The sequence below is a fragment of the Corylus avellana genome, chromosome 7 (assembly GCF_965113065.1).
Source record: "Corylus avellana chromosome 7, dhCorAvel1.hap1.2, whole genome shotgun sequence".
Taxonomy (NCBI): Eukaryota; Viridiplantae; Streptophyta; class Magnoliopsida; order Fagales; family Betulaceae; genus Corylus; species Corylus avellana.
This window is the reverse complement of record NC_142496.1, coordinates 28,405,887-28,429,427: the sequence shown is the minus strand read 5'-3', so window position 1 is coordinate 28,429,427 and position 23,541 is coordinate 28,405,887. Positions and strand designations below refer to the sequence as shown.

Sequence of the window (23,541 nt, the reverse complement as noted above, 5' to 3'; positions counted from 1 at the left end):
TTTATTATCCCTCACTTGTTTCTACTTTTTACTAGAAAGCTCGTATTATAAGTGTCGGTTACTAACTAATTAAATTTGATTGTAATTGATCTTACAGTGTGATGTGGACGGTCACGTTAGTTTATAAGACTACATGACACTTATCACGTCGATCAATAAGCAATTTAATTGTGAACAACGTGACAGACTGACAATGTTACGTAGATTACTACATCAGTTTGTAAGAGATCAAGTTGTAATAAAAACTGTAGTATTTCAAACTATTTTTTTAAAAGTAATGTTACATACTCATCTCCTATCTCACTATCATACCACTTGACTAATATAGCAATGCCTATAAACCTTTAAACCATTCTTTATTAAAAACAAAAAGAGTTGATGGTCACTGTCACATCAGTCCAGTGATATTAGAGTGAGATGAATATTTAGAATAATTGCTACCTAAAGAGTGTTAAATAAAGTCTCTTGGTGTACGTCTTTACACACATTTGGGATTAATTAATCTTGGATTCACGATCAATTAAATCTCCAAACCCCAGGTCCCCAAACAGAAGGAAAGAAAAAAGAATTGGGGACCAAAACCCAACTGCCCTGAAAACTGACCCATGCAATATTGCTATTTGCTGCTGTGTGATCGATGCTGATGATTCATCAAGATGTAAGCAGCCAAAAGAAGACTGATGTAAAGGAAAAACAAAGAAATGAATGTGGGAACCAAATAGATCGAGATTCCCAGCAATATTGTCATTCAATTCGAATCAACAAACTCCGGTGTCAACCGTTTGCCTCATCGTCTATCATATCCAGAAATTAAAGGATGTTTTTTTATATGCTTGTGGGATATGAACCAATTGGATGAATTCGATCACTAAGTTTTTATGCCCCAATCACTATTTAGATTGTATTTCCTCCCTGCCCAATTGGCCATATATATATCTTCAAGTACTGGGAAGAAGGTTATTCCTAGTAATTTGGACAGGAATAGAAATATCAACCATCATCACCGCAATTAAGTCAAATGGCTTGACAACATGGCAGATGGAAGTAGTCGAATGCAATAAGCATAAACTCAATGAGAGAGAAGAGAAAATTAAATCAGCATTTATCAGATTCAAATTAGAGACTTTCACTTCATGAACATGATTCCCAACTGATCGAGCAACTTCTTGAAAATTCACCGGTATTCTTGATTTCACTGTAGAGGACACAAGTATTTCACAAGTTTAGAAAACAAACAAGTAATAAGCATATATATATATATATATATGCAAGACTTTTTAAACTCCATACTTTATATATCTAAAGAAGATAACAATGGTATTTAATATAATGGCATAATATTAATTGTAGTGTACATTTTTAGCATTTAGCATTACAGCTACCTCTACCTTTTTAAGAAACAAATTTTAAATTTCAAATTCCAAATACTAAAGTAGTAATAATTAAATAATATGGTCAGGAGTCGGTGAAGTGGCGATATCGATGGTTTATTAAACCAATAAATTGAGCATAATTGAATCGTTGATTAAACCAATAAATATGTTCAATGTAAATTAACATCGATCAAGAAACAATCAACTTAATTAATTAAGGTGACAATGTAAATTAACATGGATCAAAGCCACCCAAAAATATCATAAGGGCCGGGCATATATAGAGTGCAATGCAGTGAGCTAGCAAGAAGAGCTAGCTAGCCTCCTATAATCATAAAGGGAACAATAAATTAATTAACAAGACTAATTTAATAAACTCATCAAGGGATAATGGACATTGAACAAAGAGTGATCTGGAATTCTAGTAATTGTTTCATATTACTCAAAAATAAAATAAAAAACACAGAGCCCAAGGGGGCCAAGTACCTCTACTTTTTTACCGATATATTGCAAGAATAACCTGAGCGACAAGAACGCCGAGGTTAAACGGCAAAACATCCATGAACCAGTCATAGGGCGTTGCCCGGCGTCTCGCATTCGCAGCAGCATCCGGTTTGCTGAGGAGCTTCCGGAGGAGGAGGTGGTGGCGCCAGCACCTTCACCTATTATTCAAAACGTTGAGTAGAATATATAAGAACCACCAAAAAACTCCAAAAACAGAAGGAAAAAAACAATAAAGAAAAGCGAAAGGAGAAAAGGGGCCGGGTGTAAAAGGAACACCTCCGAAGTGTTACTCACAGGTTGATGGTGGTGGCTAGAAAGAGCATTCGAGAACAGAGCTAGAAGGGCAGCAGCGAGAATAAGAAGAACCTTCATTGTTTGGCTGTTTGTGTTTGGTGACAGAGAAACCTGGTGATGAAAATGGGGAATATGTGTCGAATGCATGTCGATTCTCTCGATCTATATATATATATATATAAGGGGAAGGCAAAAGGCCAAAAGAAAAAACACCTTTTCTCACACACACACACCTGATTGATGGAGTATTAGAAAATGGGTACTAACTATTAAGGAATCCTTGCCCATTTCCATTTTGCTTTGAGCCCAAACGACGCCGCCCTCACCAGCAAAGAGAGGCCCACCAGATGGGATCAAGATCATCGGATCCCTCCTCGTAAAAGAAGTTTTACTTAAAATGGAAAACAACCTTTTCAGTCTTTCTCTGCAGAGCCCCTATATTCGGGTAAGGACAGCTCAGCTAGGACGATAACAGAAGGCAATATTTATCAGGTGCTAACCGAGAGGATCATAGGGGATTAAAAAGAAGCTAATTATAATTAAAATATTTAAGACAACATTCAACATTGTTGTGGCATGAAATCTTTGGCCCAACTCTCTTGTCCTTATTATGTTTAGACACGAGTCTAGATAGAAATTCTCAACCATTTTATTACCCGAATTGATAGAGTTTTTATATAGTCCATCTACCTGAATAAGTTTTAGCTGACACGGCCACATATTAGAATAAGTAGATGCAATAAGAGTTTTTTTTTTTTTTTTTTGGTCTGAATTGCTAGCAATTTGAACAGAATTTCAAACCAAAATTACTGGAGATTTGAATCCATGAGAATCAAGCAACTTTGTGAGTTCATCCAATTACAAACATAAAAGCATCCTTTCGGGATAGACATTAGGCAATCAATTGACATTGAAGTTTGTTCATCCGAAATGGCTTTTCTTGCAATACCAACAGCAGCAAAACCCTAGATATCCACCAGATCAAATCACAAAAGCATTCTTGGTTTAAAGTAAAACCATGCAAACCCACGTTCAAAAGACTAGCTTAAATTATATATAAGCAACGGACATAACAAGCTTAAGCACAAAACTTCATAACTAGCTTATCAAATAGTAGTAGTGATAAGAATGGAGAGCGAACTCAATTAAGCATTTACTCAGATCCACGAGCGAAAGGCTGCTTTCCCAGCTAACAAGCCCTTAGGGAACCACAATGCAATTTCCTTCCTTGCATTCTCAACTGAATCACTTCCTTGAATGGCATTCCTGCAAAAAGTAACTTTAGCATAAGATATTTTCAAATCTCATCTATCACTAATCCAAGGTTTACAATAAAATTAATCATTTTTCAACTTTCCATTTTTGCATTATATTTCAGTTTCATAGCTTCAAACAATTCCTCCAGAAGATTTTCACAAGAAAAAAACTAAGCATTTTTACATATGATGATACTAGCATTTTACATGATATGAGCTACCAACCCATGCTGGGAAAACCTGTCAAACACAACCAAACCAAATAACCAATTGATTAACATACAAAAACAACATAAACCCATTCATGCCTACATGATATGACTATAACTTACAACAAATAAAGAGCACCTTTTCAAATAAAGAGGAATCCTTACCCATAAGCACACACATGTATGCATCCAAGAGTACTCTTCGTCATCCATACAGTTAAAGCATACAAAATCCAGATTGGACCATGTTGTCCAATACAGGGCTTAGGGCACTGATGTAAAGGACAAACAAATAAATAAATGGAGATACTAGAGATGTGTGAACAGGATATAAAGATCCCCAACAATTTTATTGTTTGGACTAGCAATCCGAGAATCAAATTACTGAGGATCCAGATCTGTGTGAACCGGCACTTCAGCAAAAAAAAAAAAATGTTGAAATTGCACCATCAAAATACTTCATAAAAATAAACTAGAGCATGCTGCCCTAGTAACACATCATGCACGATGCACCCAAGTTCTAAACAGACTGCGCACCCCTACACCATCCACCAATTCTTATTACGCATCTCCTCTCTTCATATTACACCTTTTTCTTTCCCTGAAATTACAGGCAACAAAAGAAAAATACAATGCTTCAAAATCCCACCAACTAAAGCTACAGCTTCCCAAATTTTACAGTGGAAGGGAGGAGCTCCTAAGAGTAAACCGAAGAAAAAATAGCAGCCATCACGTTGTGAAGAAAGTCCATATCTTCTTTCCCATTGACACTTCACCAGTATGCTCCAACTCATCATCAAAGTCATCTTCAGACTCATTGATTGTGCTCCCATTCTCGTCTTCATTGCCATATTCTGGTGTATCATTTACTTCCTCACTCAAATGGGATTTGTCAATTGACTTCGCCACATCGGCATCGTCATTAACAATGCCTGATGGTGTTTGAAACTGCATTTATTAGAACAAACAAAAGCAAAAAAAAAATATTAAGATACTTGAGGAAATAAGGCTAACAAGCATCTTAGAACAACACGCGCACACTGAAAATGGGAAAGGCAAGTTTTACCCTAACAACTCTATCCTCAGAGATCTCCATACTTTTTACTGTTGTAACTTGCACCAATTGTGTAATTAGGCCATTGTTGCAAGCAACTCCCACCAATGGTGCAGAAACAGCTTCAGGGACTGGTGCTACTTCCACTGCACCACCACCAGCAGCTTCTTTCTCCCTTGTTATTGTCGGGTCAGCTGAGGTGCGTGCTTCTGTGACCTTCCCTGCACTGCTCAATGTTTAGACAATATTTTAGAACAATCAAATATTTTCTCGACTGGTACAACTTAAGTGAGTACCATGTAAGACATGCATGATTATGTTTCAGGTATGAATTGAACCGCTTCAAGCCTGAAACAGTTATAAAGCATGATTCATTAATTATATTATAGTATCTTCTATATAAGGACATGTTCTACTTATTGTTTAATTCAATTAGAAAATTAATCTTCCTTGTATTCTTTCTATATAAGGTCATATCCTACTTATTGTCTCTTTTTCGGTTATTATTGGAAAGATATCCAAAAAAGCCATTGATATCAAATACCCCAAAAGTCATACTTCAGTAACCTTCAATTCCAATAGTTCCAATACAAACATGCCCACTGTCTAATTCGTTATCACTAATATACACCAACCATAAGAGACCTTTGACCATTGGGAAGAGAATTCGCTACTTAATTTTCTAAGCTGTAAATGCAAGACAGTCGAGTTGGTTGCGAAGTTCTTAGAAGCGGCAAACTTTAGTTTCTTTTTGTTCATCCCTTCGAGCCAAATCACACAATGATTTGATTGCTACAAAATTAGTAATTTCAAGATGATAGTTAGTGAACATGCAACTCTCCTGGTCGACAATCCAAATTAAATAATTGTTTAATGTTTAATGCAACTTTTGTATATAAATATTCCAGAAAGTCCATCTACACCATTGATCTTAAGAAACCAATTACAGAACCAGCAGAATAAATTGATTGGAAATGGAGATGGAACTGTGAGATGTTTGTGAACAAAAACTTCATGAACGAGGCACATTTTTTTGGGATATGCAATAAATTGTTATTAAAAGAAACAGATAGGGTTTAGCCCATATAGACGGGAAGTATAACAAAGATACAGAACCCCATTCAGGGATGTACGAAACCCATTCAACTAAATATTAAACTTCAATCACCAGATAATTGACATGGTCAGTTATCCCTAACCTGTAAAAGAGGCCCATTAATGTCAATAAACAATTTTTACTCTTAAAGTGGAGGAGAGAGCCAACAACAATGATGGGGTCAACCAAGCACGAGTTTGTTGACATGTCAGAAATGGACTCGCCAAGAGTATATTTATAAACTAAAATAAAACATCAAAACGTAAAAAGTAAAAAAGTAAACATAAAAGTTAAAAGCAAAAAACTAAAAAATGCGAAGGCAACAAGCTTTGGTCTATCTCCTTATTCTATTACTGTCAAATCAATACAATTTTGACATATCCTCAAACTTTACTTTCCCTGAAACAAAAAGATACAGGCCTCCTTTCCCACAACCAATAACTCTGCACACAAAATTTTGCATCTAGAACTTCATGGTTAACTGCATTGTGCCAAGCGGTTCACTGAGACAAAAAAAATTAAAAAAACTTACATCTTATGCCGCCTGAGATTGTATCGCTTCTCTCCTGAAGTTTGCACAACTGGAACAGCTTTTAGCCGCCTCTTTCTGCGTCCACCAGCTGTAACACTTTCAGAATGCTCTTCACTGCCAGCATCCTGCTCACTCTCTGTTATCCTTGAGGTTTCATGTTGCCTTTTCCTTGCATACCTGTTAGCTATGTTCTGAGAACGACTGGAATCACCCCTGCTTTCCTCATTGATAGGGTCAATATCTTTAGGATGGACATTAGTATTCAGTTCTGTTTTTTCTGGGGTTTCCCCGAGAAAAACTTTTGCCTCTTCAACAACTGCCTTCACAGAGCGTGTTCTATACACTCCTGACTTGCCCTTCCTCCCAGGCTTGCGCCGACCACTCTTCAGTTCAGATTGCAGGGAATCTTCTGGAACTTCTTGTGCCTTACTGTCCATGTAGCTATGATCATCAATGGATTGAGCACACGTATTATCCACCTCTCTGATGATGCTATCAGATTGGGGCTGCTGGACATCATAAGTATCAGTAGCGATCCCAAAAGATGGTTGTGGTTCATTCTCTGAAATACCATGCCCTCTGGCTCCTTTGTTGACGAGCATACTAGGCACCTTTTTATGTTGTTCTGCATTGACCAGCAAGGTTGATGGTGGCAAAGCCTCTGTCAAAACTGGAGCAGTAACATGCTCCATTTTTTTAGCTGGTGATAAGTTTAAAATCTTTGAGGTGCATTTTCGGAGCCACGACAACCTACCACCAGAGTCTGAAAGTCCCAAATCAGAAGCAGCTACATTGCCTTGAGAGCTCTTCAAAAATTCATCATCCAGCCTCGGCAGAGATATAACCTCCCTATCTTCCATTTCAGGTACTTGGAGATCAGAGAAAGCAAACTCCCTCGTGATTTCCCCACAACTTTTGCAACTCTTCAGCGTCTCAACAAACGCAATGAAGCGTCTTCTTTCCTCAATAAACTGTCCCCGCTGCTGCTTGAGCTTCCTGCTAAGACTGCCAAGCTCATCAATATCTTTACGCATTTCAAGTTGGTTTATTTCCAGCTGCTTCTGGTTCAATTTAAGTTCCTCTCTTTCCTTCTGTATTCTATTCCTTTCAGACTTCACTTCTTCCCATTGCCTCTCAGCAACTTCATTCAAATGATTAATATTATTATGCACTTTCTCTCTCTCCTCCTCAAATGCTGTTTCCCTTTCCTGCAGGTGCTTCTCCATTTGTTCACGTCTTTTCTGTAAATCAATCTCAAGATCCCTTCTCTGCAATTCAAACTCTTCAAGCATTTGACTACGCTCATTCTGAGCTTTCTCCGACAAAGCTAGTTGTTCATGCTTCATTAAGGAGGCAAATGATTCTTTCTCCTGTTGAAGAGCTTCCAACTCCCTCTTTATATTTTCATGCATTGCAAGTTTCTCTTTTTTCAACCTTTCTTCTTCAGAGTGCTGCAACTTCCCCAATTTTTCTCTCTCTTCAACAATTTGCCTTAGCTCCCTACTAATATCAGCTCTTTTCTCATCCAACACTTCCCACTCTTTCTCAAACTTCTCTCGTTCTTGTTTTAAATCTCCACCTTCCTTCAAAAGCAGCTCCTTTTGAAGTCTGTAATTCTCTATCTCCTGTTTCAATTGTGACTGCATACGGAGATGTTCTGACCTCTCTTTCTTAGTTATCCTCAGTTTCTCACTCTCTTCATGAATTTGCTGCTTCTGCTGAGTATTCTCATTCCTTAACTTCTCAATCTCAACTCTGAGAATTTGCAGTCTCTCTTGATCAGCAATTATTTGTTGCTTTTCTGCCTCCAGCCTTTTCTCATCAGCTTTCACAGCCTTTTCTATCTCTTTACAAGTTTTCATCTTAGACTCCATGTCCTTCTCTTTCTCATTCAATCTCTCTTGTCTCTTATCCAACAATTGTTCGTGTTTTTTCAACTTTTCTTTCTCATGGTCAACCTTAACCTTCCTTTGCTCCACATCATCTAACTTGCTACTATATTCCTCATCAAGGGATTTCCTTTTTACTTCTACTTCCAGCTCAAACTCCTGCATTTTGGCATCCAGAATAGTCCTTTGCTCATCAAGAAGCTTTTGAATCTCCACCTGTGAAATAAGCCAGATATATGAAATGTCAGACTGCTAAATCAATCAAATTACCAAAAGCTATTCAAGTCCTTTAGGCATAAATAACACCAGAAACAATACACAGGACCCTACTTGATCAATAAGATCTGAAACACACACCTACACAAACAGGGCAGATAAGTTCTGTATCATTCAGAATAACTATCACAGTCTTCCATATCACAAGTTGAAGCATCTAATTTAGATCATGTGCAAACATGCATCTCATCCTCAGAAAATATATCATCCAGTTGTTTATAATCATCACCATAATAACCAGGTGTCAAAGAATCCAAGCCACCATATATAAGGATCGATAACATTGTAAGTCTAGCATGATAAGAGTTCTCATTGATTTTATGACACTCTCCCATTCAATCAGCACACACCAAGCACTTACCTACATGCACAAAGCATACCATCATTAAAAGACAGTAGGTCCAACCTTTCAAGATTTTTTTTCTTGATAAGTAAAACAAAATAAAAATTGCTGAGTCAACTCTTATTAAGCAGGAAAAAAATTGTTGGCACTCACTCTTTCTCTAGCATTAAGCTTTTCTTCCAACACAAGTAATTCCTTCTCCTTCATCTCAATGAAGCTTCTGTGAGAGTTGGCTTCCTGCAATCAAATTAACAAAACAAAGGAGTTATTAACAAGCTTTAGATGATAAACTTATTAAAACAGTTCAACTGAACAAGAGACCCACTTTCTCTTTTACAACCAAGTCCTCCAGTCTTTTCTTGATATTATCTTCCTTCTCTTTCAACGTTGAGTTGGATAAATCAATCCCCTTTTGAGCCTCTTCGAGGTCCCTCTCTTTTTGCTTAAGAGTTGCATCTAGTTGATTAGCCTTCTCCTCTCTCTCATTAAAGATTCTCCTGCTCTTGCATAGCCTCTCCTCCCCTTCCTGTAGTTTCCTCTCCCACTCTCGCAAGTCTTCTCTTTGTTTATAAAAAATTTCCTTATGTGCTTCTTGCCTAAGTGCAATTGGAAGACATGTAAGTATAATGCAAAACACCAGTTGACGAGAGTTGCATGTTCAATGAAGTAAATGTGTGCACCTCTGTGTGATCAGTGTATGTTGTGTATGTATGATCATTAACTATCACATTAAAGATGCTAAGCATAAAACATACTCAGTTGTTAAGGAGAGACGCTCCCTCTGGAGAACACTTTCATGAGCCTCCACCTTTTGCAATCTCATCTCCAATTCTGACTTCTTTCGGTTTACCTCAGCAAGCTTGGCTTCAGCAGCATGCAATTTTTCTTCTACCTCCAAAGATTTCTCTTCAGTTCCAACAACCAAAGCATCTGCCTCAGTCAACTTTGTCTCAGACACAAGCCTAACTTGGTCATGCTCCTCTTGAATTTCACGCAGAGCCTTTTCAAGCTGCATTGAAGATACACATGACCAAGATATCAATGAGCAAGACACCAAGACAGTAAATTACACTCCAAGTACAAACAAAATAACCCAAAGTAATAGAAAGAGCAAATTGAAACACATCCCTTCAAATATTTAAATTAAAAAGAAGCATTCAGCAGTGGCTATATCTAAAAGTCAACTTGTTACAATGATGCTACAGAATCAGGAAAGTAGCAACCAGAGAACAGAACTCTAGCATAAACAAATTTGTTCCACCATGAAGGCATTGAAGAATGTAAAAAGATCACCAATTCAGACACTTGATTATGATGGCAATATCAATTCACACGGTTAACAAAAAATATGTAGATATGTCAACTGCACTTTTACATAACTGATCTTCTAAAACAATAACACAGATGAAGATCACATTTAAAAAAAAAAACACACACACACACACAAACACAAAAATAAAAACAGCAAATTAATATAAATAATGCACAGACAAAATGATATTTGTTAATTACCAAAAAATAAAAATAAAATAAAAGGCAAAAAAAACAAATATCCATACCCACATATATAAGATATTAAAAAACGCATTACAAATATCATAGCCTTGGTACTCAAGGACACTCGTGCCTATCAAGATCATAAATAGCAGGCAACCATAAACAACCAGGATGATGGGACAACTTTGAGACTAAATAAAAGATAGAAAGCAGTATGCATACATCTCTCACACACTGCTTCTCAGAACTCAAAGCTTTTCTCAAATTCTCCTCTCGCTTCTCAACTTCAGATACTGAAATAAAGTGTGCCGACTGTTCACGTTTGAGGATCTCCTGAGTTTCTACTAGCGCTTGCCTCAGTTCTTCATACTTCGATGTCCAATCTCTATTTTCAATCAAGAGAAGCCCCATGTTGTACTGGTAGTCATAAAGCTGCCCAAAATAATAGTTTATGAGATAATGTAAGAGAATTCCACTAATACAAGGCTTTGCCAAAAAATTCCAAAGTATCTAACATATAATACAGAAGAACCAGAGGATCACGCAACACAAAGAACAGAAGTATAAGGCAATGGCTCCCACAAAAATACACATGTACAACTTTCTCTGGAATGTAAGCTAATTGTTCCCACAAAATGTCTTGATTGTGAGACATTATCCTCACTTTCAAAAAGAGGGGTGTCCAAAGGAAAAACCCATCGAAGTCGTCAATGTGCAGAACTCCGAAAAGGGTATCAAAACCAAAAAATTGCCTACAATACTATTTTCCTAGAAACTCTTCCTACTTGGCAGCAATATTTCCAATCCATAAACCTCTATATACACCCTCAATTCCCCTGTAACACAAATTACTAACACCTATTCCGCTCAAAATTGTGCAAAAATTAGAACCGAATCAACAAAATTGAACATCACCCAAGAATCAGAATTTAACGCATTGCCCATCACAGTACACCAAACCAAACATCGAAAAGAAATTCAATAACGTTCACGCACACCTTCAATTTCCCAGTAACACTAATTACCAACATCCAGTCAGTACCCTCTGAATTTTACAAAAACTAAAACCTAATTAACAAAATTGAACATAGCCGGCTATTCAGAATTGAACGCATTCCAGACCCGCCTTTCCAAGTGAACCAACCCGAAAAAAGAGATGCAATTAACCTCGCTCTGAAGCTTCGAGATCTTCTCCAAGAGCGCCTGTCGGTCCTTCCTCTCCATGGCCGCCTCGTCCAGCAACCCGGCCTCCCTCAACCGCTTCCAGTCCTCCATACTCTCAGTATCCAACCCCGCCGCCCCATCGCCGCTCAACAAACGCAGCGGCGGTGGAGGCGTCGAGCCGTCGGCAAACGCCACGGCCTTGCCCTTCGCCGCCGCACTCGCTGGGTTCGGAGCAGCGCTCCTCTGCGCCGTCGCCGCCGGCCACGCCTTCCTCAGCGGCGTCGTTGTCGTGAACATTTACGAACTCCGCCGAATAGTAAACCAAGAAAGAAAGAAAAGACAGTGAAAACGCTTTGCTTTCTTGAAGCCCTAGAATCCCAGAGTGATCCACTGTTCCGTACAGCGGTGATGTAGCCAGAACCGAGGTTAAAATCGGCGGTTTCAATGGGTAATTCGGCGTGTGTTTGAATCGGAAGAAGGGAAAATTTGAATTGAACCACAGGGTGGTGCTTTTAGTTCCTTCTTTTTGTGTCTGAAGAGAGCTCCAGAGTGAAATAATGAGTGGGGTGGTGAGAGGAAGGCTCGAGTTCTTTGTTTTCTTGTTGGCCGTTGGTTGTGTTCGACACGACGTCGGTGTACTTATTACGCAGGCCCATACTGCCGGGCCTGCTATTGGACCAATTCTGGGCCTTGTGGTTTTCCTCGTTAAATCCTATTTAGGTACTGATTTCTTATCTTTTTAGATGAATACTTGCAAGATTGTTTGTTGGTGACCTCCAAGTCTACCTCAATTGATATCTCCTTAGTGAGATGAATATTTGGGCCCACAACTCTACATATTTAACTTGGTACTTACCTGTGTGAAGAAGTTACCCCATCTAGATGCCACTGTTGGGGAAGCCAATGATGCTTTCTTGGCGGTTAGTTTTGCTCCTGATTTTGGTTGTTTCTCTGTTCTCCTTGAAGGAGATTCTTAGCTATGTATCCTTGCCTTCAATAAAGATCATCTCTTTTCAGATTAGCTTTGTGCCCCCTGTAATTACTGATATTTGCTTTCATTTGCTACAGTTTGCTAATTAGATTGCGTCGAAAGTTTTAAGATGTGCTAACTCGAAAGCACACTTGGTTGCTAAATGGGCTGCTTCCCACAATGTGTTTGGAAGCATTCCCACTTGTTCCCCTTTTCTCTCCTCCTTCCGAATTAAGAATGAGAGAGACCCTCCTTTGTAGTCCTGTCCCCCTTCCCCTCTTTGCTTAGGAAAAAAACAAAAGTCTAATTGTGTTTTGAAATTAAAAGTCTAATCTCCTTGTTTTCTCTCCTCAAAAACCCATAGTTCTCCCTCACCGGCCGTCATGGAAGGAAAGAGTCTCGGCTCCTTCCTTCTCCTCCTCACCCTTCTGCCTTCTCCCTCTCCATCTCTCTATCCTTCTTGTCTCTTTTGAGGCTAAACCCGTCTCTTCGGAGACCCTATCCGCTTCTTCGGAGGCACAATCTGCCTTTTCGGAGGCCTTATCCAATGCTTTAGGCGTCTTATCTTCATTCAATAACTGTATCGTTCCATCCTTCATCATAATAGCTCCGATCATTGTTCTTATCAGCCGTTCCAAGGTGGGGATTCACACTCTTCTTGAAATCTTTGGTTTTGATTTTTTTAAAATCAGATCTATCGATTTCAGGAAGTCTAGGACGTACACACGCCACTCCAATGGGTTCCTAGGTGTTTTTGCCACCGTTTGCCATCTTCATCTGTTTCACCTAGCCGCCACGCACCGGAGCGTGTTCAACACACGCCTCGTGGGCGCATGTGCTCCGCACGCTGTCGTGTGCAACCGGAAAATTGCCAATCCGCCATCTCTCACCACCTAGGCAGGTTTACCACATGCATGTGGTCATCTGCGACTCTGCCATCTACGAATCTGGTGTTACTGTTTTTTGGAATTGGTTCTTTTACTTTGTTTTGGTACTCTCTGTTATTTGTTTTGCTGCTGTGCTTTTCTATTGTGGTTTTGAAAGAGCTCTCCTTAATTTGCAGTTGTGGTTATTAGGTTTCCTAACAGGAAAATTTTCCATACTGCCATCAAATATCTTTTGTCTGCCGCCGGTGAAGCCCATGATGCATATCAAGTTGTTCAAGATTGTACTTTTGTTTTTTCTATTTTGGTTTGTAATTGGCTTATCTCTAGTGCACTTTTTTGTGCACGATGGGCCGCTTTCAACCTTCGGGTTCAAAAGCATTCTCAACTGTAATCTCTTTTCCCCCTTTTGCTTAAAAAAAAAAAAACCTACACATTTTAAAAGCAGTTAAACCAAACCAACACCTAATGTGATAGAGTACTATGTAATAGGAGATGGCAAAGTGCATTATAAATTTGATCAATAACCTTGTTGTAAAGTGCTATTTATCATTAGACAGATCCCCTCCCCCATGTTACTAAATTTGAATTCAATAAAATAAGATTTAATCCAAATAAAATATATTCCTACCTCTATGACTATCATGAGGTGATTTTCACTCTCCGATTTTTCATCTTATTTGGCAACCAACCTAAAGCTATTTAAGCTACCACCTTACATATGGATATGGTAGCTAGATTTAGCGTAAAATTGTTTCAGAATTAGTATCTACGCAATTTCGAATTAATTATTTCTTGATTGCCTGATATTAGAATCTTATTTTATTAATTGTGATCATTAATTTGTCATTCATAGACCAAATTAATCTACGCAATTTAGAATTAATTATTTCTTGATTGCCTGATATTAGAATCTTATTTTATTGTGATCACTTGTCATTCATAGACCAAATTAAATGATGATTTTATTTTATTGTAATTAAGATTTTATTTTATTTGGTAATATTTTGCATTAATTCTCTAATTGTATTTTCTATTCTGACTGGCATTATTCAACTATATATATCTCTTACTTGGAATTTACATCCAAACGTTCTATTCTCTAAATTATTTGAACGTACGTACGTATATACACATGGGAGGCATTGATCATGTCATGTTTCATTTACGAATCGTGACTGCCTCTATTCTCTCCAATTATCTTATAGGGCTTTTCATAACAGCAGTTGCTGCTAGCAATGGTGGGTTTACCGTTGAGTTAATCCGACAAGACTCTCCTAAATCTCCCTTTTACAATGCTACTCAAATGAGAAAAATCCATCCAAGTGCCCTCCAATAAGAAGTAAGTAGATACCAAATTTTGAGTATCCTAAAGCTCTCAATGGGAACGCCACCCATAGACATCTATGGCATTGTCGATACGGGTACTATTTATTATATATTATATATTATTTTGATGTCTTTGTTTTTATTTATTTATTTAAAATTGAACATATATTTTTCATTCTCGCATGCATGCAGGTAGTGACCTTACTTGGACGCAATGTGCACCTTGTGATGGGTGCAACCAGAAAAGTAATCCCCCATTTGATCCTTCAAAGTCCTCAACATATAGTGACATTTCTTGTGAATCCAATACAACAACATGTGATCAATGTTCTCCTGAAAATCAGTGCATGTATGATTACAGGTATTTAGATGGTTCCTTCACCAAAGGTGTTTATGCCAAAGACAGTGTAACCATGACTTCCACCTCAGGAGAAAATGTTTCCTTCGACATCATTTTTGGGTGTAGTCATAACAGCGGTGGGGATTTCAATGACCCTGAGATCATGGGAATCGTTAGTTTAGGGCTAGGGGGTTCATCCTTTGTTACTCAAATAGCTTCCGTCTTTGGCAGTAGGAGCTTCTCCCATTGCTTCACCACATTTGGCAGTGATCCTAACCTTTCAAGCAAGATGAGTTTTGGGAATGACAGTAAAGTTTCGGGTGTTGGCGTGGTTTCAACACCTTTAATATCCAGAAAGGATGAATCTTTGTATGTTGTCGCACTAAACGGAATTAGTGTTGGAGATAAATATTTGCCCTTTCACTCTTCTTCCGTTTCCACTACAGGAAAAGTTGTTCTTGATTCAGGAACTCCGCTCATGCATTTCCCACAAGATTTATACGACCGCTTGGTGGCAGAAGTAAAGAAGCAGATTCCATTGAATCCCATTGTGGATGACCATCTCCTTTGCTATAAATTTAGTGAAAACAATTTCGAAGGACCAATATTGACTGTCCATTTTGACGGTGCAGATGTGGTGTTAACGCCTATACACACCTTCATTCCCCGTGAAGATGGGACTTCTTGCTTTGCAGTGTATGTTTCTGAAAGTAGTACTACTACTGGTGAATTTGGGATATATGGAAACTTAGCTCAATCAAATTTCTTGATCGGGTATGATATAGAACAAATGACCATCTCTTTCAACCCCACTGACTGCACCAAATACTGAAGTTACTCCACTAATTAAATTGAATAATTATTATATTAGGCGACTTTTATTTTATAATCGATCGATCATCTACTCTTTTAGTCTTTGATCAGTTGAATATGGATGGAAGAGATTCCTACTAGTGTTTTTGACATTGTATCCCTAGACCAATTTGCTCTTTTTGTTCTCTAGAATTTCGTTTGAATGAAATAAAAGATGATTTGAGATTTTTTTTTTTAAAAAAAACTACTTGTTCTTTCTGTTGTTTACGTTTATCAAATAATTTTATTTTATTAATTTAATGCTGTCAATGTATAATGATTTTTTTTTTTTTTTTTTTTTGGGTCAAATAATCGAATTAAGAAGAAAAGGGCGAAAACAAGAGGGGCCTGTGAATTAATATATCATTGTATCACATATAAAACTAATTAATATAATAATTTATAAAACTATTTTCATATGTGTTACTATACTATTTACTAAATAGCTAATAAATTATATATTAAACTAATTTATTAAATCTTATAGAATTTCAAACATATATAATACATGTACGTTATATATTAATTTATATATAAATATAATAGTATATAATATTAAATAAATAATAATCATTTTAATTTCTATATTTTATTTTTTTGTTTAAAAATAATATTCTTCTTTTTCGAAAATTCAAAATTAATTAATTTGTCCATGCTCAAGTTTTTCTAATCGATCTGCATATGGAAGAACAATTTTTCCGAACATGCATGGGATCAATTAGCATCAACTAATACATAAAGAAATTCAATAATTCATAATAATAATAATAAGCTAATGCAAGTTATTACTCTGATGGTAAATTAGAGAGCATTGGCTGGCGTTTTGTAATATATATATATATATATATGGAATAACTAAATTCAAAAGTGAAGAACCAAATCTTAAAACAAAATATTCAATGCAAAAGAAAATCATGAAATTTTGGAAAATGAACTCGCCCGGGACTTGATCGGGATCCGCCAGGACTTGATCGGGTATTAAGAAAATTTAAAACACTAAATTTGTTGCATGGGAAAGTTGATTTCAAATCTTCTATAACACCTAGCATTATCACATGATTAATTAAGATTTTCCATTTTAAGACCAAAAACCTAGTCAATTTTCCCATAACCGCATGTCTACATGTTAGAGATTTTTTTTTTTTTTTTTTCCTTACATGCAAAGTCGTATGGAATGATATTGCATAAGATTTATTTATTTATTTTTTAATTTTAAGAATCTTACCATGGACCACCAAATGGCATGAGATATTTTTTTGGAACCATTGGCTTAGGCTCCTTAATTAGTTAATATCCTTGAATTTAGTAAAATTCTATTCATTGTCCCAAACCCGGCCCTCACATTGATTCCCAAAGTCTATGTGTGCCAAGATGTTTTTAACCAAAAGATTAATCATAAAGGACGATGTCACACTAAATTTAAGGATGTGAGGGTGATATATAACATTAATGCTAGTGTAACCAGATTCTTAGGAGCATCTCATACTATTATAATGTGCTTGTTACTCTTGTAGTTGTAGTCTTGTTGTAGGATTCAAATGCGATCCAATCGCAAATTTGCAATCGTAAGTATGTGTTGGCATTCAGTTGCACACTCCAATTGTATCGCCACTCTGCCTACGTGCGCAAACCCCAATCCAGTGTTTGGAAACAAGTACAGCACTTTCTCCCTTTTCCCCCAGTACGATTTGGATTTTGGACCAAACTTCTCCTCAATTCAGCCAAATAGACCAGCCAGTCCAAAACCTTCCAGCGTGGCGCTTTCCCATTGGCCACTTGGTCAAAATCCATAAAATTTGCCAGAAGACGCAAAGAGCAGGCGCTATTTAGATCTTCATTTTGCACGACACAGGAAGGGATAATCACAGAAGCCACAACCCGCGGCCCCCAAAACCTAAACCCTACTCTCTCTCTCTCTCTCGCGCGCGCGCGCCCTGCGTGTTTGGGTGTGTTAATCATAATAGGGTTATTGTAGTTTATGATTGGAATTGGAAGAGTATGGCGTCGGAAAGTGCGTCGAGATCGAGCTCAGCGGCGGATTCGTACATAGGGAGCTTGATAAGCTTGACTTCCAAGAGCGAAATCAGATACGAGGGCGTTCTCCACCAAATCAACGCCGATGAGTCCAGTATTGCTCTCAGAAACGGTAACGTTTTCATTTTTGATTTTGTTGTTGTTTTTTTTTTTTTACGATTTTCTTGGATTTATTTCCATTTTGTGGATTGCGGCGTTTCGTTCTATGTAGATTTTTTTGAGATAGTGTAACTGGTAGGATGCGTTTCTAGAACTAAATTGAATCCTGATGGCATATTGTAGACTTTTAGTTTGACTTCTTTATGCCCATCCTTGTTGGATTTTACTTATTATTAAATTAGAGGGTCCAGTGTGAATCACGAATTGAATCTTGTCCATGTTATTGACTCTGTAATTAAGCTCGTTTTGCAATGTTTTGGCGTGCTGTTCATTAGTGTCACATTTGGATGCTTTGGCAGGATTTGGGCTTTTGGAATTGTGCCTTTTGGCGTAATTGGCGAAAGTCTAGCTTATCGACTTAGAGTCCGTCAGGTGCTGGGAAACTGTTTGTGTTGCTTTTAGTGGTCAAAAACTGTTTTTGTTCAAATACATTTACTTTCATATGTATATCGATTTCACTTTTACATCTAATTCTACCGTTTCAGTGAATGCTTTTCAATGTTTCAATTAAGTTGAATGGTTGCTCAATATCTTGATTCCCAACAACTAATAAATGGCAAAAAGTTGTTTCCATGTGTTTTGGGAGTGAGAGTTTGCTTAAGAAGTAAAAGAAGAATGAAACAAGTTTGTTGTGAAGTCGCATGTTTATTTAAAACGAAACCTCGTATTTGTAGAGGGTGTGGGTTGAGTAAGCATGCCAAGTGTTAGGGAGAGAGTCCACAAAGAGCACATTAATATACATGTTCGGACACAAAACCAACCCAAAAGCTTAAGCTAATGGGTTTAGGTCCACTTATGTATAACAACTACTCTCTTTTTTTATTTTTCCTCAATGTGGGATTCGACATTTACACGTGCTTTCACAACAAGAAGACAAGATGTTTTATATGTGGACTACACAGGCGGTCATTGGAAGATTAGTTTGTCTGTAGAGATATTTTTCATGAAGGTTATACTGGTTTGTCATAGTGAAAGGCTTGGGTTAGTTAGTCTTGTGACTGGGGAGTCACGATATTAGAATGCCTCAGTAAAGACTGGATCTCAACTGTTAAAAGTCTCAGTTGATGAGATAATATTTGTATCCCTGTCAAAGTCTCAGTTGATTCAGTTGATCTTGGTATTTATCCAAAAAAAAAAAAAGTCTCAGTTGATGAGATAATAGTTGTATCCCTGTCAAAGTCTCAGTTGATTCAGTTGATCTTGGTATTTATCCAAAAAAAAAAAAAGTCTCAGTTGATCTTGGTACTACCTCTATTAGTCTCTATTATTATTTATCCATGAAAACGTGAATTTGAGCAACTAATATGGAGGACACAACAATTCCAGGCGATTGTAAATGTTTTATATTTGGGCCATAATGTGTATTCATCAAACAATATATAGCTCTCTTTTCATGTACTGTTTTTGTTATATAGCTCTCTTTTTAGGTACTGTTTTTGTTTCTCTGTCTGATCTATTATATATTTAAGAAATGTTATAGGTGGATTGGTCATTCTTGTTTTGTCTCTTTTCATGTGGCAGTACGATCATATGGAACAGAAGGAAGGAAAAAAGATGGCCCACAAGTTCCTCCAGGCGACAAAATTTATGAATATATACTGTTCCGTGGGAGTGACATCAAGGTATCTTATGTGCAGACACTCTTTAAATGCTCTGATTGTTTGCATGGTATATTTATTCAAGTAATATGCTTATATGCATAATAATTTCAAAGTGTGAATTATTCTTTGGGAGAAAGTCAATACATTGTTTCTAGTGGTTCCACGTGTCAGATCTGACCTTGTATGCTTGATGAGTTGAGATAACTGCGACAGAGATGCACTTTTACTTGGGCTTTGTCATTGACTTTTAATGACCCTTAAAGCAGAGCAGTTATTTTTGCCGTTTGGTTATGCATCGGTGAAAACATATCAAATTTGAGTTTGATAATTCTCAAAGATAGATCACCATGGAGCCAATATGACTACAAGATTCAGAGAAAATTAGCTGCCCAGCAATAAGAGGCCTGATCTTGAATGCTTTTATGTAATAGTTGACAGTTTTTAGCGCTTGTTTTGAATGACTCTTACATTGAACACACTGAAGTTTTACCTTTTTCAAAAAAGAACAAAAAAAATAAACATTACAGATATTATCTCTAAATTCAACTTTTAACGCATGGTATTTTATGTTGGTTGATATATTTATGTGAGTAGAATGGTCCTCAAACATTCTTGAAGTTTCTTTTTACAGGATTTACAGGTTAAAGCTTCTCCACCGGTTCAGCCTACAGCACCTATAAACAATGATCCAGCAATTATTCAGGTAATTGGAATGAAGACCTTTTTGTCACATTATAAGTTAAATCAGGCTACACCATTCTGAATTCTTTTTAATTTCTTATGCAGACTCACTATCCTCGCCCAGTTTCTACATCTACGAGCTTGCCTCCTGCCGGTAGTGGGTCTTTGACGGATCTTAGTTCCCATAATGCGCAGTTGGGACTCCATGGGTCAAATTTCCAAGGTGGCCTGCCACTATTCCAACCTGGAGGTAATATAGGGTCTTGGGGAGCTACACCACCTCCTCCTAGTGCAAATGGTCCTGGGCTTGCTATGCCAATGTACTGGCAAGGATACTATGGCCCCCCAACTGGGCTTCCACATTTGCATCAACAATCTTTGCTTCGTCCACCACCTGGGCTGTCAATGCCGCCTTCAATGCAGCAGCCAATACAATATCCTAATTTTAATGCCCCTATTCCCACTGGAGCTTCAAACTTACCTGAAGTTCCATCTCCTATGCCTCCTGCCAGTTCTGGTTCCCTGAATTTTATACCCAATTCCTTGGCACCATCAACTCTGCCTTTGGTGCCTTCAGCTACACTAGCTTCTGAAACATTAGGAAACTCAGTGCCTAACAAGCCACCACCTAATTCTGGCCTTCCAGCAGTCGTACAAAGTTCTAGTTTGCCATCTCTGGCTCCTTTGGCTACGCCTAGCCTGGATATAAATGCTATTGTGCCACCAATCTCGAACAAACCTAGTGCAATTTCTGGTCCAATCTTGTCATTTCAAACCTCGTCCCAATCTACCTCCTCTATTGTTGGGAAATCCAATTCTATTCGCACAGAAACACCTGCACCATCATTGGTAACTCCAGGTCAGCTGTTGCAGCCTGTACCTGCTGCAGTTTCTTCATCGCAAACTTCACAAACAGCACATAAGGATTTAGAGGTGATTCAAGTATCATCGTCATCATCATCAGCAGAGCCAACAGTGCCAATATCAGCAGAAGCTCAGCCGCCGATACTGCCGTTACCAGTACCTTCACGAGTTGCACAAAAGGTGATCCTGTTACATTGTGTGTGTGTCCAATTACTAACGGGCTTCTTCCAATTATCCATGGGCTTGATAACTTTCATACTTTCTAGTCTGGTCCAATTGTCCACGTGCTTCGATGTTTGAATTGCTGAGTGTGAGAAAACAGGTGGAGCGAACCTCCCCCAGGAACCTTGGTTGCCATCTAACAAACTTTTTTTGTATTTTCATGAGCTTTATTCATAATACCTATGGGTGTCAGATCAGGTTTATTTGAACTTGTCTGGGATTGAAGCAAGTTGCTTAAGCACTTTTAACTCTTGCAGTTTTTGTTTGGTTGCTCTTCCTTTATCTTTCATGTGAAATTTACTGCTGGATGTGGAAAGCTTGATTTGTAGGTTTTTCACAAGCTGCTACACGTGCTAACCCCATTTAATTGTTTTTTCTTCTGTGAATTTAATTGAACTTATTCCTTTTCTATACTAGACAATGGTTAAAAAACATGATGCTTATATTGATATCTTGATGAGGATGCTGACATAGATTTTCTCTGTCTCTTTCCAGCCAAATGGAATTCCTTTCCAACCTCGTCAGGGTTACCGGGGACGTGATAGAGGAAGAGGAACTGGGGTAATAAAACTTTTGCGTTGTAAAACTAAGTTGGTTTACTGGCTGTATATCAAACTTGCAACCTGAAAACTCGCTTGAAGATTTTAATTATTGAATTAGTTTAATCAAGAGTTCTACTTTTCAAGATTCTAGTTTTTTATTCCAATGACTATGTTTATATTGCTCAAAAGATTGAGGGGTGGCCTGTTGAATTTTTTTTCTTTATCTGGAGATAATGTGTTAAGAAAGTAAAATTTTTTTTTTTTTTTTTTTTTTTTTTTTTTTTTTTTTTTTTTTTTTAAAATGGCTTGAACACAAAATGATATTTCAAATTGGAAATTGAAGCATAAGATATTTTTTTTGTGAGAGAGTTATGCAGTTTGTGTTTTTAAAAAATTTTATATCTTGTATGAGATGATCCAATCAATGTTACAATCATTTCTTAAGATTAGTTTCTTTGATTGAATGGGATTTTGGCTTGAAAATTTGATTGTTGGCTGTGCAGAGTTCACGTCCAGTGACTAAATTCACTGAAGATTTTGATTTTATAGCTATGAATGAGAAATTCAAGAAGGACGAAGTGTGGGGCCATCTTGGTAAGGGTCATAAATTTTATTCAAAGGACAAAGAAGGAGATGAAAAAGTTAGTGATGAAGATGATATTCAAGATGATGATGATGCTCAATTGTCAAAGTTAGAGGTCAAGGTGAGATTTGCTGTCCTCTGTATTACCATGTGACTATGTGGCTAAATTGAGTTTTGTTAGGAAAAAAAGAAACTTGTTTCGGCTTTTTACTGACATTATAATTGATTATTTCTGTATGTCAGCAGCCTGTCTATAATAAGGATGATTTCTTCGATTCCCTCTCCGGCAATGCATTTGATCGTGAATCACATAATGGAAGGACAAAATTCTCCGAGCAAATGAAGATAGACACAGAGGTAACATTCTTTGATTTGTGCCCCTCCAAGTTTTGAGGATTATGTCTAATATGTTGGCCTGTTTGTGTGTGCAGACTTTTGGTGAATTCTCAAGGTATCGGGGTGGTCGAGGAGGTCGTGGACCTGGGCGTGGTGGTCGTTCTCGTGGTGGTTATTATGGAAGGAATTATGGATATGCTGGGAGGGGGCGGGGGCGAGCCATCTCCAGTCGTGCGCCTTAGGTAGCACTAGGTCTATTGAAATGATATAGTGGGTAAATATGAAGCCCGTCTGCTCACAACAGCAAACAGGTTTAGGGCTGGGTTTGTTTTGGTTGTTTTTTTATAATTGTTTTTTGTTTTTTTTGTTTTTATCGTCTAGAAAATAAAGAGTAGGATATGCATTTTGATTTCAAATTTGTCTTAATCTACTTCCCGAATCTAACTGTCCTTTATTGGAGGTAATGAAATAAACATTCTGCTTGCAGTGCAAGAAATACTTGTGCCATCTAAGGTTTTTCCTTTTTTCCAACCGACGGGATATTTTCTGCTATTTTGTTTAAAAAGGCGTATTTATTGTGTGAAATCACTGGTAAAGTGCACTCTGTAAGTATTATTTTGAGACTCTCTTTCTTTGGGGGCTTGTATAGTTGTATTT

At 37.5% G+C, this 23,541-nt stretch overlaps 2 protein-coding genes, 1 long non-coding RNA gene and 1 pseudogene across 4 annotated transcripts; 2 read left to right on the top strand and 2 right to left on the bottom strand.

Moving 5' to 3' along the window:
* Positions 1-843: 843 nt before the first annotated feature.
* LOC132185886 (uncharacterized) lies at positions 844-2,332 on the bottom strand. The gene is made up of 3 exons (XR_015912917.1): positions 2,172-2,332; positions 1,894-2,035; positions 844-1,195 (listed from the first exon to the last, which is right to left on the bottom strand). It is a non-coding gene; the product is annotated as an uncharacterized LOC132185886 (long non-coding RNA).
* Positions 2,333-3,954: 1,622 nt separating this feature from the next.
* LOC132184170 (nuclear matrix constituent protein 1) lies at positions 3,955-12,081 on the bottom strand. Its single transcript, XM_059597689.2, has 8 exons — positions 11,491-12,081; positions 10,546-10,755; positions 9,582-9,835; positions 9,152-9,422; positions 8,980-9,063; positions 6,319-8,423; positions 4,703-4,916; positions 3,955-4,584 (listed from the first exon to the last, which is right to left on the bottom strand). The coding sequence occupies exons 1-8, from the start codon at positions 11,782-11,784 to the stop codon at positions 4,366-4,368; spliced, it is 3,651 nt and encodes a 1,216-aa protein (XP_059453672.2). The 5' UTR covers positions 11,785-12,081; the 3' UTR covers positions 3,955-4,365.
* A 2,416-nt stretch (positions 12,082-14,497) lies between these two features.
* On the top strand, positions 14,498-15,842 carry LOC132183893 (aspartic proteinase CDR1 pseudogene; annotated as a pseudogene).
* A 1,849-nt stretch (positions 15,843-17,691) lies between these two features.
* Positions 17,692-23,370, top strand: DCP5 (decapping 5). 2 transcript variants are annotated; one of them, XM_059597691.2, is made up of 8 exons: positions 17,692-18,008; positions 19,577-19,677; positions 20,288-20,359; positions 20,443-21,381; positions 21,919-21,984; positions 22,469-22,669; positions 22,795-22,905; positions 22,980-23,370. In XM_059597691.2, exons 1-8 carry the CDS (start codon positions 17,861-17,863, stop codon positions 23,124-23,126), a joined length of 1,785 nt encoding a protein of 594 aa, XP_059453674.2. In that variant the 5' UTR covers positions 17,692-17,860; the 3' UTR covers positions 23,127-23,370. The 2 variants fall into 2 exon arrangements, with proteins under 2 accessions (XP_059453674.2, XP_059453673.2); XM_059597690.2 differs by having other exon boundaries at positions 17,693-18,008; positions 22,792-22,905.
* Positions 23,371-23,541: the final 171 nt, after the last annotated feature.

Excerpts from the sequence above, each read along its gene's own strand:
- DCP5 (XM_059597690.2), top strand. The coding sequence starts at position 17,861 with ATGGCGTCGGAAAGTGCGTCGAGATCGAGCTCAGCGGCGGATTCGTAC. Across the intron at positions 20,360-20,442 it reads ATGATCCAGCAATTATTCAG|ACTCACTATCCTCGCCCAGT; the intron begins GTAATTGGAATG and ends TTTCTTATGCAG. Across the intron at positions 21,985-22,468 it reads ATAGAGGAAGAGGAACTGGG|AGTTCACGTCCAGTGACTAA; the intron begins GTAATAAAACTT and ends TTGGCTGTGCAG.
- LOC132184170 (XM_059597689.2), bottom strand. The coding sequence starts at position 11,784 with ATGTTCACGACAACGACGCCGCTGAGGAAGGCGTGGCCGGCGGCGACG. Across the intron at positions 9,836-10,545 it reads AGAAGCAGTGTGTGAGAGAT|CTTGAAAAGGCTCTGCGTGA; the intron begins GTATGCATACTG and ends TCTTCAATGCAG. Across the intron at positions 4,917-6,318 it reads AATCTCAGGCGGCATAAGAT|TGCAGGGAAGGTCACAGAAG; the intron begins GTAAGTTTTTTT and ends AACATTGAGCAG.